This window comes from Anolis sagrei, chromosome 4 (genome assembly GCF_037176765.1).
Source record: "Anolis sagrei isolate rAnoSag1 chromosome 4, rAnoSag1.mat, whole genome shotgun sequence".
Classification (NCBI taxonomy): domain Eukaryota; kingdom Metazoa; phylum Chordata; class Lepidosauria; order Squamata; family Dactyloidae; genus Anolis; species Anolis sagrei.
Window position 1 is genome coordinate 66,167,620 of NC_090024.1, and position 17,449 is coordinate 66,185,068.

The following is a 17,449-nucleotide window of genomic DNA, read 5'->3' on the forward strand; positions in this document are numbered from 1 at the left end:
TTTGCAGGATAAGCTTTTGCGGATTTGATCATTTGTGGATTATTGTATTTTTCTGTCGTCTCTGCTGCTGCCCTATACACAGACAAAATATGTTCTCTTCAGGCATTTCTAGGTAGTCAATCACCGTCGTAATTCAGTGCTTAAGCCACGGTGTCCCCCTAGACCCTTAATCACACTGTAAATATGTAAAGCATTTTTGAATTTCAGCTGCATTTACCAGAGAGGAGTTTCCATTAAACTACCTGGGGCATACTTCTGAGTAGAAGCGCAATGCAACTGCAATACTAATTAAATTGCATACCTTTCGTTTGGGTCTAGATAACCAAAAGGCTGAATGGAAAAGAGATTAATAGCTTCATCATGCTATTTGACAAAACACTGCACTCCATGCTAACTATGGGAACCCAGTGCAGGCTTAAATATTACCTTACTGGGGAAAATAGTTGTTTTTCTTAATTTAAATTATCCTTGGGCTTTGGATCAAATCCATTAAGGGGAGATTCTAGTTAATATAGTCAGCCCCCTTACTTATTATGATAGTTTCAATATAGGTCTAAAGCATTAGAGATCAATTTGTCGACCCACCTTCAAGATTCTCTTATTTGTGAACAAAATTCCTGATTTAGCTAAGTAGCTTAATACCAGGAATTGTGGACTGATATTAGAGAATGTTTGCTTAATCTTATTAATTCCCAGAAACAGTTTCCTCACTCACTTCCCTGTTAGTGTACAGAAGGCTCAAAGCATGAGAGTTATTATTTCCTTTAAAAACAGAGTTCCCCTGTGATGAATCTGTTAAATTATTAATTACTGAAGTTTCCATCACACACAAAATGATAAGTAGCCTATCTCAACCATTTCAATATCAATTAAATAAGTGGATCAAAAGAATAACTGCCTCCAGTTCTAAACTGGGAAAATATTTCCTCTACAAATCATGGGACCATATTTCTAGTAACGGGTCTATTAGGGGATCAAACCAATTCCCTCATATCTTACAACCTTCCATCTTCTGACTGGATCAATAAGCTAAAGCCAACTATAAAATTCATCTTGTAAGGTGAATGCCTCTTTTTCTCTTTCAGCATTTTAATACAAAATTTTCATCTCAATTGTCTCCTGACCCCTTTGAAGTGCCAAAAGGAGATGAAAATATCAGTTAGGAGCAATATATAAATACAAGGGGCAATGGTACTGGAAGCTATTGAGGCAAATACAATTACTATAGTAACATTTCTTGATAACTAAGATAGTTACTTCCTAACATTTTCCATGCTCCATCCTATAGATATTATTAATAGTCTGACAAAATTGAACTTGCTACAGATTGGCAGACATTGCCTGATGAATAAGTTTCTCCTCTTGCTACAGCCTATCTGAGATCCCCAAAAATCAAGTAAAACTAATTTTTCATCAATTATCTTTTCTTGGTAAAGAAAACAGTTTGATGGAATTTACTCCTACAGAAATTATTGGTAGATCGTAAGGGGTGTGATATTTGGCTCTTTCTCCTAAATGTATCTTCAATAGTTTCCAATTTCCACACTGATGACTTCTGTAAAAATCCAAATAGAATTGAGTTGCAAACAAAGGCATGTAAATTACTCAATAGCCACCTCTCATTTTATGTTAAGGGCCTAATGATGAATTGTAGTACTGTGTACAAACTATGAGGGTACAGATAGAACAATATGTTGTCAAACTGCTGGTCTTGATTCTGTCTCCCTGATCAGACAGATTTTCTTAGTCTTCAGAGATGTTTGCCAGTTAATAAACACACATGTCACCTTTCAGTTGATATTCTACGCCCTTTTAGTATTGTGAACTGGGCAAAGCATTGTAAGTTCTTTTTAGACTTTGAAAAAAATGAAATTTCCCCATTAGTAGCTTTTTATCACACTTTCATCTTAACTGTTGCTCAAAAGATTAACTTCTCTACACCCAAGATCATTTTAATTGACTGTCCATTTTCTGAAAATCCCAAAAGCCGAAATATTCCAATGTCCACTTGGATCGCTGAAATAGTGGCACCTATACTTTCTGATGGTCCAATGTACACAACATTTTTCTTTCACAAAATTGTGAAAAACACCTTTAGGATATGTGTATAAGGTGTACTAAAACAGAAACAAATCCCATGTTATGATCTGGGTCCCATCATCAAGGAATCTCAATATGTATATGCAAGAATTCCAAAACCTGAAAAAATCCAAAATATAAAACAGATCTGGTCTAAATCATTTCAGGTAAGGGTTACTCAATCTGTTTCAGAAACCTTCCAAACACAACATAAACACCTTATTTGTATTTTTCAAGTGCTCTGAAGTCTGGTCTCATTTGAGCTTTTAGCCCATGGTTTCTGTTTCTGCCGTTCCCATGATCATTACCAGTTTCAGTGCATATTCTCAATTATAATGCCTTTTGCCTCTTAGAATTACCTCCCTGCTTATCTTATGAGGGACCACATTTCTCTTCTCCTTCATGTTTTCCCACCAAAATACACCTTTTTCGTTCGGACTTCGACTTCATCAAAGCCTCATTTCATCAGTGTTTAAGACAACACCCTGTTTTTCCTGTATCCTGAATCACAATTTCAACTTGTGCTAATCATGTGACATGCCATTTCTTTCCTCACCAAGTTATTTCATAAAACTTCCTCAATGTCGTTCTAGAAAGGACAACTCAACCCAAAATTCAGACAATAATCATATTTCAATGTCAATCACATGCCTATTCTAAATGTTATCTTCTTAACAAAGAGGAAAAAACAAGGAGTTCTTCAAAGATCATTCAAAGCCAAAGAACTATTTAAATATGTTACTTGCTATATTGTACCAAACACTATGTGCTTATATAAAAGACTATTGATATATCAAATATATGTACACTATTAGAAAGCTAAACATATTTATTTAATTTACTGCTTAAGACCACAACATGAAAGCATAGTATGCCCTTATGTTTGTATCCTTCCCTCTTCTCCCAATTTTTTCATACGAATTCCACTTCTGTTTGATTTATGCCTGTTGCAGTACCTTGCCTAAGTTTTTTTTATCCTTCTCATTACAGTTAGAGCTGTGAGTGAAGCTTAGCATAGCTGGATGAAATACAAGTACAGATATAACAATGTAGATCATAGTTAAATTTGAATTTTAAAGGAGGGGAAATTTAGATGTGAAAGAGAAAGCAAAATATATAGCGTTACAGAAGGGTAGGGAATCATGTGCTTTCTAGATGTTATTGAATTTTAATTCCCAGCCTTCCTCCCTATTGGCTAATGCTCACTAGGTCTGCTGGAGCCATAGTCCAGCCACATCTGTTAGTATAATTTATTTTATTGAACTGTAATTAGAGTTTACAGCATGTTTAATATTTATAATATTTATAATATTATTTATAATATTAATGTTATTTATTTATTTAATATATTTTTATCCCATCCTCCTCACCACCACCACCACCCCGGGGGGGGGGGGGGGGAGGGACTCAGGGAGGCCTCACAATTGGCAACCATTAGATGCCAACATTACATAGTTTTAACTTTTATATTGTTATGTTTTATTGGCTATAAACTGCCTTGAGCCCTTGAGTAGGGAAAGGCAGGATATAAATGTCTTAAATAAATAAATAAATAAACATCTGAAGAACTGTACAATGCCTATCTATACCAAGTAGGTCACTTCAACTATGGCTAGTAGATCTAGTCCAAGAATTGAAGGAGATTTCATACTACATTATAATGGATGATTACACTGGTACAGAAGGCCAATAGAAATACTTGTATAAATAACTTCTGAATGAATACAGAAAAAATAGCTTAAGGAAAAGGCATTCATTAAAACATTTTACACTGGTATTGTTCCCATCTAACTATACATATATTTGTCTGTCTGTCTTTCTCAGATGGCACTCACATTAATCTTAAAAATTTTAAACTAGGATTTGGAAGGTGATTTCTAGGTTTCTTCCTCACATGAAAGTTAAACAAACAAAATGGGATGGAACACATTTTACACGGATCACAATAACCACGTCAGGTGCTCTAGCACTTTTACCTGACAAGTCAAAACTGTAAGACATGCTAAGAGGCCGGATTGCTGGAAAAAAGAAAGGAAAAAGAAAGAAAGATGACAGAAAGAAAAACAATTCCGTTGTTAAGGAAGCAAAGAAAATAGATGGTTAGTTTCAGGGGAGACACATTTCGAAGTCTAACATATAGGCCAATCTAAATTTGAAATGCGCCTGACACTTTTTCTTTACGGTTGTAAAGGTATAAGTGTAAACACCACAACAGCATCACTGGAGGATGCAAACTGACTTGGTTGGATTCATGCAGTGTTCCTCAAATGGAAGAATTCCTTCCATTTGTGGAAGACACTTACAGACAGTGGAGGCTCCCATTTCAAGAAGTTTGAGAGAAGCAATCTTTCCTGATTTGGCCTTCCCCAAGCATCCCTTGTACCATCTCTGATAATATTCTGGAAAGTCCTTCAACCCTTCAGATAATGTTTTTCAGAGGCCAAGGGGCAAAAGAAGGATCCGCAGATTCATTCCTTCTCCTGCTTCTCTTGTGGGAGTGCTTACTTGCTGAACAATTCTGTAAACTTCTGAATCCAACATCTAGATCCTAAACATACATTGTTGGAGGTAACAGCCCATGGAGGTGGTATTAATTCCATATGCAGTCTATAAAAGGTCCTTTTTGTGGCATTATAAACCCAGGCAGTATAATATTTATAAGATCTTTTATTAAATGCACAGCTATTATTTCTGTATTACACATCTCTCTCTCTGCTGTTGAGAGTTGTGCTGCAGTATGGCTGTCCAGCAAAATGGAGATTTACCCAAGGTAAAAAAGTTTTAAATTGCATTCTGCTTGTATACGCATAATCTTTACATCATTAAGGGCTTTTCTGCACCCTGCATGCAGAACAAATACCTTCCAAATTGACTGTATGTTACATATATTCCAGTAAGGGCTACTTGGAACATGCCATTATTTTTTTGTAACATCATCCATACACATGGTCAGGAAATCCTGACTGGTGGTAGGTTTTTGTAGCATATGCACATAAGAAAATAGACGTGCATGTATTGTTGTACGTTTTCTATTTGAAACTTATATTGAGGTAGGACATTCTTCATATTCCAAGTGGCTCGGAATATACTTAGGATCACGAGCAAAGTAAAACAAAACACAAAACTCACAAACACAGAGTAGAATAACTTTTTCTACAGTTACAAATGTACATAAGGTAGGATGTGGAGGGAGAAAGCACTGCACAACATCAAATTTCTGTGATCTAAAACATTCACACAATTCTGAAAGCTTGGCCCCTATAACCTATATTTCATTTAATAACAAAACAGCATGTGAATGAACTTCAGCCATCTTTCTACATGTTAAAAACTGGAATTTATTTTTATCTGAGATACAAAAGTGTGACAATCACAAAATATTTTAAATCAATTTTAAGTCAACATGTAGACCAAAGGGGAAAAATAGCAAGCAAGCAGTTTTTCACTCTTTGGAACAGAAAGAGATACACCCTAGGTTTGTTTAAAAGGTGTCAATAATATTAATATAGTACTTTCCCTGAAGGTTTAAAGGCCTCCACATGTTTCATTTCTGTTTCATTTTCCCCCAATAAAGGTATAATTATAACTTATGCAAGGAAAGCATCACTAATTTTGGCATGTAAACGTAATGTAAAGTTATTATTGTGGTTATTAAAGTGTGGCTTCATTGAATGACAACATATCACATGGTTAAATGCTGATTTCTTGCATGTCTTGTGCTACTGTCTTGTGCTTTACTCGGATGGCAATGTATTGTACTACACGCCAGCTGCTTGCAGGATTTATATTTTTTAATGAATTAACCAAAAGTAATTATTGTTGTCACTTTTAAAATTACTACTAGGATGGTAACCAGTAATTCTCCTTTGGATGAGAAAACCATTTCATAAAGTAATATTTCATGCTCTGTTTCACTCTTCAATTTTTTACAGTAATGCTGGGAGGTAAATCGGAATCACAGATGAGGAGCAGATTGAGTGGCTCAATTCAAGTTGCCCAGTTGTCCAGCTGAGCACAGATCTCAAGTAGATTATACTAGATCTCATCTAAAAAGTCTTATATAAGGCAGTTGATTAATAACAACAACTGTGACCTCAACGCTGCAACAATACAGAATTTTAAATGGTAAATATCTAATTTTACATAGATAGATTTTAAATTAGACCCCTCACACTGTTAGGTCCAGCTTCTGCCAACTTAGCAGTTCGAAAATATGCAAATGTGAATAGATCAATAGGTAATACATCTGCGGGAAGGTAACGGCGCTCTATGCAGTCATGCCGGCCATATGACCTTTGAGGCGTCTACAGACAATGCTGGCTCTTCAGCTTAGAAATGGAGATGAGCACCACCCCTCAGAGTCGAACACGACTAGACTTGATGTCAAAGAGAACCTTTACCTTTACTTTAGATTTTTAATAATAAGAATGGAAACTGCTGATGTCAAATATTGTGCACTGTTAGTGCATAATTAAGATTAGGCACTGCAAAGGTAGAGGGGGCAATTTGAATAAATTTAATTTACATCAACCTTTCTCTGGATATGGGAGGGAAATGCTTTTTTGCCGCTCTGAGTCCCCCATGGGATAAGAAGAGCGGGATAAAAATAAAGTAAGTAAATACATAAAACATGGATTAAAACAAGATATACCCAAATACCTAATGATAAAGAAGTTAAAAAACAGTTAAATAAACGAGAAATAGGCACCATAAGATATAGCAATTCCTCTATCTATCTATCTATCTATCTATCTATCTATCTATCTGGTCGAATTCAGAGAAGCAACGACGGAGAGGGGAGAGTTCCCCTTCCTCATGTTAACCCCTTGTACACATCACAGAGGGCTCTGCAGGGCTGGAAAACTCTGCTGCATTATTTTTCAGGTGGTGTTGAGGGTTTCATGGGGATGGGGCAGAATTCTGTTATGGCTGTCTCCCGTGTCCTGGATGTAGTTCTGGGATAGCCAACACAGGTTTGTGGCCACAATGCACATCCTACTGTAGAATCTTTGTGTTGCAATGGAAGAAATTGTTTGTTTTTTTAAAGCAAAAGGCACAGGGTGTGTGTACTTAAAAGTGAACTACATGTACATAAAGGATGCATGATGGATGCCTTCCTTCAAATAACTTTAAGCTATAACTCACTGACTTTATTTACTTGTTAGAACGAATGTTTTTTTTTTTCTATAGTCACCACAAATTCTGTGATGGTTGTAAAATTACCATTTAAAAAAAACTGGCATCAAAGTGAGCACAATCTACCATGTTTGTAGGACAGACAGTCCTATAGGCACAGTTAAAAAAAGAAAAGAAATGGGAGTCACAGAAAAAATAAAAGCTCTGGGTGTAAAAATGCATTTTGAGACTCAAAACAGTATTTTAAGCTTGCTAAGAGATTTTTAAAAACCTGTCCAAAACAGATTTATTGCGTAGAACATTTAAAAACTTCTAGGATATATTAAATATATGTTTAAAAAAGCTCTCAGGTAGTATATAAGGACTTTTAAAGAATTATAATCTTTTAAGAAATCATAGAATCTGGAACAGCTGGTTCATATATTATGGTCAAAACAAACTAGAAATGACTCAATGAGGAGGCAGCCATCAATTCAAGACACATGTTTAAAAATGGATCTATGAGCTCAAGACTCTGACAGCTAACGACACTTGAAGTTGAATTTTTGCAGTGGGGATATTCACAACAACTGAGTCACAATGAATGTTATTTGGGAAAATTCCAGAGAGATTAGCACAATAGTTGCTGCTATGATCACTAACTACTGTGTGCTGTGTCTCAGCCACTAATATTTTAATGACCTATAACATGAATAGCTGCTAAGGAACAAAGCCATTCCCAAGGCTGAGCTATTTTGAGACCTTTTAAGAAAAGTTTATTGCTCAGAGTTTGACCAGTCAGCTTGGGAGCACTGATCTAGTCTGTTTTAAGAAGGGCCAGGCACCAAGGAAGGCATCGATCCGTATGCCAATGTCCCTTTAAGTCATACATGTTTAGTTTTATTTCATTTAGCATTTCAGATGATGTGTGTTATTCTGTTCGAAGTCTAAGCATACACCTATCCTGATGTTATTAAGATCATCAGTCCCATCTCACTTTTTTCCAAACCAAGGTAATATGCTTACAAAACCTTAATAAGGAGGAATAACTGTGTTAACCCATCATCATTCAACATTAATGTCATTAAAATAAAAATACTTACCTAGCCTGCTACGTCTGATCTCATCTGGAGAAACAGGTCTCAACTTCCTTTCAGACTTAATTTCTTCCAATATTCTTTCATGCAGACTACGTGGTCGTGGTGGGGTTGGTTTCAATTTTCTTGCAGCAGCCTTGAGTATACAAAAGTAGGTGAATTATGTCACTAAACATGCTTATCAGTAGGGAATCCACTCAAAAATGGAGAAATTGGTATAATTCTTAGAAATCCCAATAAAATGTCTCTTGATTACAAAGTGTGGCAATTAAGACTTTCTATAACCTTCTACCATCAATTGACTACTAGCGATTTTCTACATACACTTGGCCCTCTATTTCCACAGATTCTTCATCAATGGATTCAATCACTGCTTGAACCTATTACAATACTATAAGCAAATCTTATATATATGGAACAAGATTTTACTATGTCATTACATATGGTGGGGTTTGACCATCTATGAATTTTGTATCTGGGGAAGGGGGCTCTGGAACCAAACCCTAATGACATCAATTGTCCAATATACTAATCTAATTGCTTTATTCTTAGAAACCTAGAAAGATCTATACGTAGTGCACTGGATTGATGGATCTTTGCTTTCATTGATAAGTTCTAGTTGTCTCCTGGAAAGAACCTGATCATTGGGTTGTTTTTTTTTTTCTGAGAAGTTGCCACAAAAAGGAAAAAAGAAAAACTCAGTATGTGTTTAGACTATTGCAAGTAGTGTGATGGATAGCACACCTATTTTAATCCTCATAAACTACAGTTTCATAACACCCTGATCAGGTTGGCAGGAACACTTCTAGAAATAAACCAAAGTAAGTTATTTACTATGTATTAAATATTCACAACATAGTGAAAGGTGGTGTTCTGGAAGCATAGTCAGCTCTCCGGTGTGAGAGACATCTGGAAATGTGCAAAAGGAAACTTCTCTCTTAATCCAGGTAAGTATATTTGAACATTAGAGAGATAAGGATAGCACAAAAGCCATAAAAAGTACCATCATAACAGTAAAAGTGAAAGGGAATGGTCTCTCTTTCCTATTCCAGTCCCCAAGCATCTCCAAAACCTGCTCTTGAAGACTAAGAAACACTCTGCAACCGGTTTCCTAGAAATACGGAATGCTGAAACTGAAGTGGGGAAGAAAAGTGCCAGCAGAATACTTCACGTAGATCATTCCTTTTTCTTAGAATGGTGACTCTAGTGTACGGTGCTTACAAAAAATAAATAGTTAAAAACACAATTTATTATAATACGTACTGGATTTAATGGAGGTCGAGAACGAATAAAATCCAAGATAATTTCATGGGCACTCTTTTTTAATCGTGGAGGGATATCCCCATTCACCTGAAAGAGAAAGAAACTAAATTTTTGCTTTCACATTTATATCACATGACATTCTAATAATCCAACCAAAGCTACACATTCTAAACTAACATGGTTATTAATTGACTTAACAATATGAAAATATATTTAAAAATGCTGAGGATGTGTATTTGGTTTTAACAAGAAATAGCATGCCAAGCCCTTCTTCTGCTACAACAACCAATGAAAGGAAAGGCATGATAGAAGGAATGCTAATTCATTTATCACTCCTAGTAGTACCACCACCCAATTTCACCCATATTTTACTCCAAAAAAAAAAAAATCAAAATAATAACACATTTTACTGATGAATAAAGAGCTTTTTTTCTTCTGTATTTGTTATATCTTACCATGACTTTTCTTAAAGTATAGCGTTTGGATCGAATATCATCCATTAGCATCTCATATGGAGTCAACTGATACTCTATGGGAAGAGGATTGTACAAACGTTCTTGAACCTTCTTCAGTTTCACACCATTTCTCAAGTCTCGCATGACCTGTACCCAAAATTGAGCCTGAAGAAATAATAATATTTTTCAGAACATTGAAAGAAACATTGATCTATCAAATGTAAGACAACTGATCATACTCTAAACTAAGCTAATAGTTAATCTACATAAATGCACTTCTTGCTTACATTTTGATTTAAAATTTCTGGAAACTTGGTAAACTTTTATGTGTATTTATGGAAGTTAATTCTGTCCTCACAGATATTCTACATATAGGACAGGACATGAACTCATTTTTTTGTTTTTCCTGAGGACACATGTAAAGAATTAGTGTGCACTGACATTTGGATATGAATTAAGATAGAATCGTTGAAGCATAGAGTTCAACAGAAAGTGCAACTCCCTCCTCAATCCAGGAACTGCAGTAAAAGCATCCCCAGAAGGTAGCTGCCCAGCCTCTTTTTGACAATGCCCAAAGATGGAGACCACATTACTTCTCTATGTCAATAAGTTCTTTCTAATGTTTAATTAAAACACATTATCATGTATTTTAAAAGAATCAGACTTAACTCTACCCTTGGAGATAGCAGAGAACAGACTACCCCCCCCCCCCAAGTGTCACTCAGTCTTCTCTTCATAAGAGTATATTGCCCAGTTCTGTCAACCTTTTTTCCTAATATGTTTTCTTTTCCATAGTTCTACCATGCAATCTCCTTATTTGCAGCAGACTATTATGGTGTAAATGGAATACTAAGATTATTAAGGAATACTGAAGTGTGGAGTCATTAAGGCAGATGGTAGAAAAGTGTAAACAGCACATTATTAGCTGATCTGTTGGCCAAAGGGTTAGAAAACAAAGGGATGAAAATGAATGTTAGAAATTGAACCTAAATGTTAAGAATCTCTTATTTTAAAAGGAGAAAGATAGGAAGATTGTTTATATTGAACTAAATATTTAGTTATATCATCTTTCTTGGTTGTATCAAGAATTTAAAACATACAGTACTCAGACAGTCCTCTGAATGTCGGGAAATATTTTACCAGGTTTTGTACTGTGTATGTCATCTCTCATCTACTACACACTTGTGCCTTTCTCATTCTCCGTTTAATTTTCCCCTGACCAAAAAATTATTATCATATTTCATTTTTTTTAAAAATCCAACAAGTACCATGCGTTTTTGAGCATGCCACAACATAAATATGCAGAATGATGATAATTTAGCTTTATAACAATACTTATAATAGTTAATTTGTATTCAAATTATCATTACTGTTAACGTTTTAACTATAAGTCATAACATAATTGAACAAATTGTTTTTCTCATCTGACATGCATTTTAGAAGCAGAAAAACAATTCATTTGTGGAAAATTAGCTCCTAATTAAGAGATACTTGAACAAAGTCTTCTACTTTAAAAGTGATTTTGTTTTTCATATCATTAAGAATGTGATCATACTGTTTCTTAGTTAATGGCAAAATTTAGGTAGGAGACAGCAAAATAGCTCTTTACATCCCTGTGCAAAGGACAGGAAAGATGACAGTAAGCAAGTTTTCCATTACTCCATTACCACATCCTGACTTTTAAGCCTTCATTTTTGTAATAACCTTCTAAACATGAAATCCTTCTTTATCTTACACTGCAGTCCTCAGCATGATGATTCAGAGGCAAAATTCCACTGCATTCAATGAAAACTACTCCTTAGAAGATAATTAGTCCCAGTGAATTCAATGAGTATCAATTTTGAGTGAACAAAAAAGAATTTCAGTATTTGTAGGTGAGATATTCTGCTTAGGACTATGCTTATGATCAAAAAGAACTAGTGATTGTTAGATAGGATTTCTTCAAACTAATATCATCCAGATGAGTTGAACTACAACTCCCCATCACCTCAAGTCAGCATGGCCTGCTCCCAGTATGTGTGTTGTCTAGTAAATGTGGATAGCATCCGTTTGGGAAAAGTCAATTTAAATAACCCCATTGCCACTAAATCCAAAAGGCTATACAACTTTCAGACTTGTGTGAATAGAAGATTCTTCACTTGGCATTGTATGTCCACAAATATGCGTCCATGCAAATCTTTATGGAAAACTATTCTACCGGGGAGTCACCTAATACATTTCATTATGGTGTTTTCTGTCTTTCTCATTTCAGCTACTCTTCCTCCCTTCAAAAACCGACATTCTGAAATGGGAAAGTAGGAGACTGTAACTGGAAGGGGAAATTAGTATGACTCCAATAAGTGTAGCAACCATCTCGTCAGAATTAATACACAAAATTATAATACTGTGTTTAATCTCCAAAATGAAATATGTATCCTTTTCTCTTTTTCCAGGAGACAGTAAATATTTTCCAGGAGACAGTAAATATTTCTCCTGACTGTCAAACTGCATATTTGCCATTATCCTGTCAACATCATTTATGATATTATTCAAAGGTACTTACCCAATCAGCAGTTTTTAATTCATCAAGATCTGTGCTAGATTCATCATTTACTCCTTTGTCCATTTCCTGCATCTTCTTCAAATTCTGTCAGATAAAATAAAATCTATATGTTTGCTTAAATGAAGTAAGAACAGTGAGGCAAATATTAAAGGAAACATATTTAAAAGAACTTCATATTTTATTGCATGCAAGTGTGCTCATTCAAATAGTATAACTACTATCACTAATTCAGCCATGAGTTGAATCATACTTTAGAAGTAACACTAGAAAATGTTGTGTCTTCTACATTCAAACAGCTCTGTTTCAATATTACTTCCCTAGATCTAGACCAGGGGTCCTCAAACTAAGGCCCGGGGGCCGGATGCGGCCCTCCAAGGTCTTTTACCCGGCCCTCGCTCCGGTCAACCTAAGTCTGAAATTACTTGAAAGCACACAACAACAACAACAACAACAACAACAACAATCCTATCTCATCAGCCAAAAGAAGGCTCACACTTCCCATTGAAATACTAATAAGTTTATATTTGCTAAAATTGTTCTTCATTTTAGTTATTGTATTGTTTTTAAGTGGTTTTGCACCACAAATAAGATATGTGCAGTGTGCATAAGAATTCATTCTTTTTTTTTCAAATTATAATCCGGCCCTCCAACAGTTTGAGGGACAGTGACCTGGCCCTCTATTTAAAAAGTTTGAGGACCCCTGATCTAGACACTATGCTCCTATTGGTGGCGGCAAAAAAAGCCAATGGGATTTTGGCCTGCATCAATAGGAGCATAGTGTCTAGATCTAGCGAAGTAATGCTACCCCTCTATTCTGCTTTGGTTAGACCACACCTGGAATAATGTGTCCAGTTCTGGGCACCACAATTCAAGAGAGTTATTGACAAGCTGGAATGTGTCCAGAGGAGGGTGACTAAAATGATCAAGGGTCTGGAGAACAAGCCCTATGAGGAGCAGCTTAAGGAGCTGGGCATGTTTAGCCTGAAGAAGAGAAGGCTGAGAGGAGATACGATAGCCATGTATAAATATGTGAGAGGAAGCCACAGGGAGGAGGGAGCAAGTTTGTTTTCTGCTTCCTTGGAGACTAGGACGCGGAACATTGGCTTCAAACTACAAGAGAGGAGATTCCATCTGAACACGAGGAAGAACTTCCTGACTGTGAGAGCCGTTCAGCAGTGGAACTCTCTGCCCTGGAGTGTGGTGGAAGCTCCTTCTTTGGAAGCTTTTAAACAGAGGTTGGATGGCCATCTGTCAGGGGTGATTTAAATGCAACATTCCTGCTTCTTAGCAGGGGGTTGGACTGGATGGCCCATGAGGTCTCTTCCAACTCTTTGATTCTATGATTCTATGATTTAAATGAGCTAATTCAAAACATATTCATTTCCAGTAGTTAGATACTCCCTCAGAAAACAGTGTGGGGACAATTTGCAATAAACATACACAATACCAGAAATTTAAATATAATAAAGGCACAAAATCAAAGTCAAAACAAAACATGAGCACCCCCTACTGAAACTAACATCACCCAAAATAAAACACACATAGAGACTGCGATTACATGGATTATTTAATGGCCTGGTTAGAGGGGCAAAAGTCTTCACCTGCACTCCAAATAAATAAATACACATCAAAGAGACAGTGTGTACTGTCTAGCAAATCTGGGAAAGCATTTCTATACCAGAGATGCCACTTAATATGTTGTTTTTACTGTTGTTATTCCACCTTTTCCCCAAAGTTGGGATTCAAAATGGCCTATTTTGCATTATGAAGTATTTTAACAGCATTTCTAAGTAGAACACATACAGTACATACTAAACCTCTTGATTATAAGACAGAATACTGAACATTGTGCTTAAATAAGAAAATGATTCTGACTATGCAGTATAAAAATATTGGTTGTTCCTTTGAAATATTAGTTGCTTCTTTTTATCATTTATCAGAACTATAAAAGACAAATAGACTTTCATAACACAGTGAAGGCAATCAAAGGTTAAAATATGAGAAAACATAAAATATCACACCAATATATCACTTCCTAATGAGTAAGGTAAGCTTAATTGAATTCATTGAATCTATTTGCAATATGATTTAGTTCTAGAGCTAAATCAGTGGCTATAATGTAAAATAGCCATTTGAATGAAGGCATTTCTCTTTTAGAATCACTGCTAATTACAGGTTGTATAAAAGGGGTTAACATCTGCTGAGGAAGATGATCCAGGGATGCCTCCCTAGAGAGATCCTTTGAAAGCTATTGTCACTGAGAGAGAGTGCCTTTTGTTCTGTCTTTTATACAGCATTTGCTCCAGTTCTGCTGCTTTTAATCTTTGTGGAAAATGTTCAGGAGAGGAAACAAAACAAGTAGACAGAACTGGTAACAGATTGGTTAGTCATTTTCTGAGCAAAGTCAACTGAATTATATATATCTTTTTGGTATTTCACAGACGACTGCTGTAAAGCCAGATTTTTTAAAATGACCCCATCAGTCAGTCAGTCAGTCTCTCTCTCCCCCCCCCCCCCTCTATATATATCACTCCATTATGTTTCACAAGAACTACGGCAATGCATACCTACAAGTGATTATAAATGGAATTAGGATTCAAATTTTATTTTACAAATGCAGCTTTCTGAGATTTTGCCATGTATAGAACCTGCTTAACTGAGCAGCATCTGTCTAGATGTGCATACTTTCAATTTTGTTCAGATAGTACACTCTTACTCATAAGCCATAATTCCTTAGAATTCAAGTTTGCAGTGGATAAGACATTATGTTCGTGAATATTATCCAACTATTTGTGCTACTGCAGTAGAGGAAACCATTTATTTACCATATTTGTTTACCATATTTGTCTGGTTGCTCCTGACACAATAAATAAATAAATAAATAAACAAACAAACCATATTTGTATACTGCCCTTCTCAGCCTGGAGGCGACTCAGGGACCTTCAATATATTATTTACATATTGTGACATAATAATAATAATAATAATAATAATAATAATCTTTATTTATTTTAGAAATTGGTGCTCTTATTGGTGCCTTGCAGATAAGCCAGAATCAAATGCCACTGTTTTCATCTGTACAACCTCAGGGGTTCAGCGCAGGAGTAGTTTAGACACGCACAGAACCAGTAGAACCACATATGACTTGAATGGGCCATTGTTGTGAGTAAGATTTTGGAGGATCATAGATGGAAATGTAAGTGGTAATACACCCAGCCAAGCACCATGCACTCCCAGAATCATCTTCACCAGCTTTCTCAGATATCTGGGTTTTCCAATTTTTCACTATTGAAACCACTTGGAATCTTCAGTTTCTAAATTTATCCTTTGAATCTCTTTTTCTCTCTATTCTCCTCCCAAATACATCTAGTGTTTCCCGATATCTTCATGTTGTTTTATAAAAAGCACTCCTATGCCTTCACTAGTCACTCAAATTGTGTAACTGGCAGGCACACAAATTATTTCATTGTTTTTCATTGTAACAACATGCCAAAAATCAGATATATTGTCCAGGCTGATTTAAAAAACACACACAAATTAAAAAGACAATTAAATTGTCTGTTAAGCTGAGTGGAAATGGCTAATTATTAATCATATTTATTTATTTACTAGCTGTACCCAGCCATGCGTTGCTGTGGCCCATTGTGGAGAAATGGAAAAGAAAGAAAAGAGGAAGAGCTGGTTTCTAAGCTATCAATACACAACTGAAGTGGCAAAGTTTCAACCTAATATAGGCCCATTTCAGTCTCCTTGAGCCGAAAGGGTTATATGGATGTGTGGAAGGGCCCTGGGTTACCTGCATCCACACTGCCATATAACCCAATTCAAAGATATTATATAGGTATATTATTATTGTTATTATTATTGTTATTATTATTATAGACGTATAGGTATTATTATAGACATATAGATATTATTATAGACACAAATATTATTATTAAAGGCATGTAGGTATTATTATTATAGATGTTATTTATTTATTTTGTATCAAAATTATTGCTCAAAAAAGTCAACATTAAAAAACATCATTCTACATGTTTGTATAAGAATCTTTGTTACTTTGTTTAAAACTAGTAAACTGATTCCTTTGAAACAACAAACATTTCATAATTATGAAACCAGTTTGTTTCAACGAACTATACAGTAATGCTAAACTGGAGTACCAGGGACAAAAATAAAAGTTAGAGAAGAAAAGGAGAAAGCAGCACGTGAACCTGAAATTCATTATAGCTTGATCCCATCATGATTAATCATGGTTTGTCATGATTTCAAGGCATCTCACAGTCTCTCTTACATAAATTTTACATTTAGAAAGCATTTACTAAGCATTTAAAATTTTAGAAGTTCATCTATATGATCTATAAATAACATTTTTGAAATGAAATAATAGACATAGCAATAGACAGAAGTACAAAACAACTCTCAAATATTATAAAACAAAAAATCCAAATGGCTTTTACTCAGCTTACCTCTCTTGCACTTTTAATTCTGGCCAAGAAGGTATATAACTCCATTGTCTCGGCAAACAGTGCCCGACATACTGCTTGATAGTGATTTGGTGCATCTGATCGAGTTGGTAGATGAGCAGCACAGAGCTAGGGGGAAAGTATTTTAATGAAAAAATGTAATTATTCTTGCTTTATAAAATAAAATGCTCGTGTAGTCTCTGACATACTAAAAATGTGTCCAAGAAAAGATCCATTTTATATCATCCTTTTGCAACCAAAGTTCATAATCCATACACTTATTATTATTCCACTACCCAGAAGAACTAAATGAACATTCACAGAAATGTATATGACTCAGGAAAAGTTGCAATGCCATTATCTGCTCTGCCACTCTGCCCAGGAATAAGATGCAAGTAGACTATTAGAAAGTACTTTCATTGCATTGGTCTT

The 17,449-nt window shown here is 35.4% G+C and overlaps 1 protein-coding gene across 2 annotated transcripts in view; it reads right to left on the reverse strand.

Annotated features, from left to right (window-relative positions):
* SPIRE1 (spire type actin nucleation factor 1) overlaps positions 1 to 17,449 on the reverse strand; it is a 107,770-nt gene that overhangs the window by 27,206 nt on the left and 63,115 nt on the right. Inside the window, exons 4-9 of one of the 2 annotated variants that reach the window (XM_060775021.2) lie at positions 17,021 to 17,146; positions 12,552 to 12,635; positions 10,010 to 10,174; positions 9,555 to 9,641; positions 8,298 to 8,427; positions 4,056 to 4,097 (exon numbers count right to left, since the gene is read on the reverse strand). In XM_060775021.2, the coding sequence (XP_060631004.2) occupies positions 4,056 to 4,097; positions 8,298 to 8,427; positions 9,555 to 9,641; positions 10,010 to 10,174; positions 12,552 to 12,635; positions 17,021 to 17,146 (634 nt within the window). The remainder of the gene's footprint in view (positions 1 to 4,055; positions 4,098 to 8,297; positions 8,428 to 9,554; positions 9,642 to 10,009; positions 10,175 to 12,551; positions 12,636 to 17,020; positions 17,147 to 17,449) is intronic. The other variant, XM_067467469.1, reaches the window with a different exon arrangement.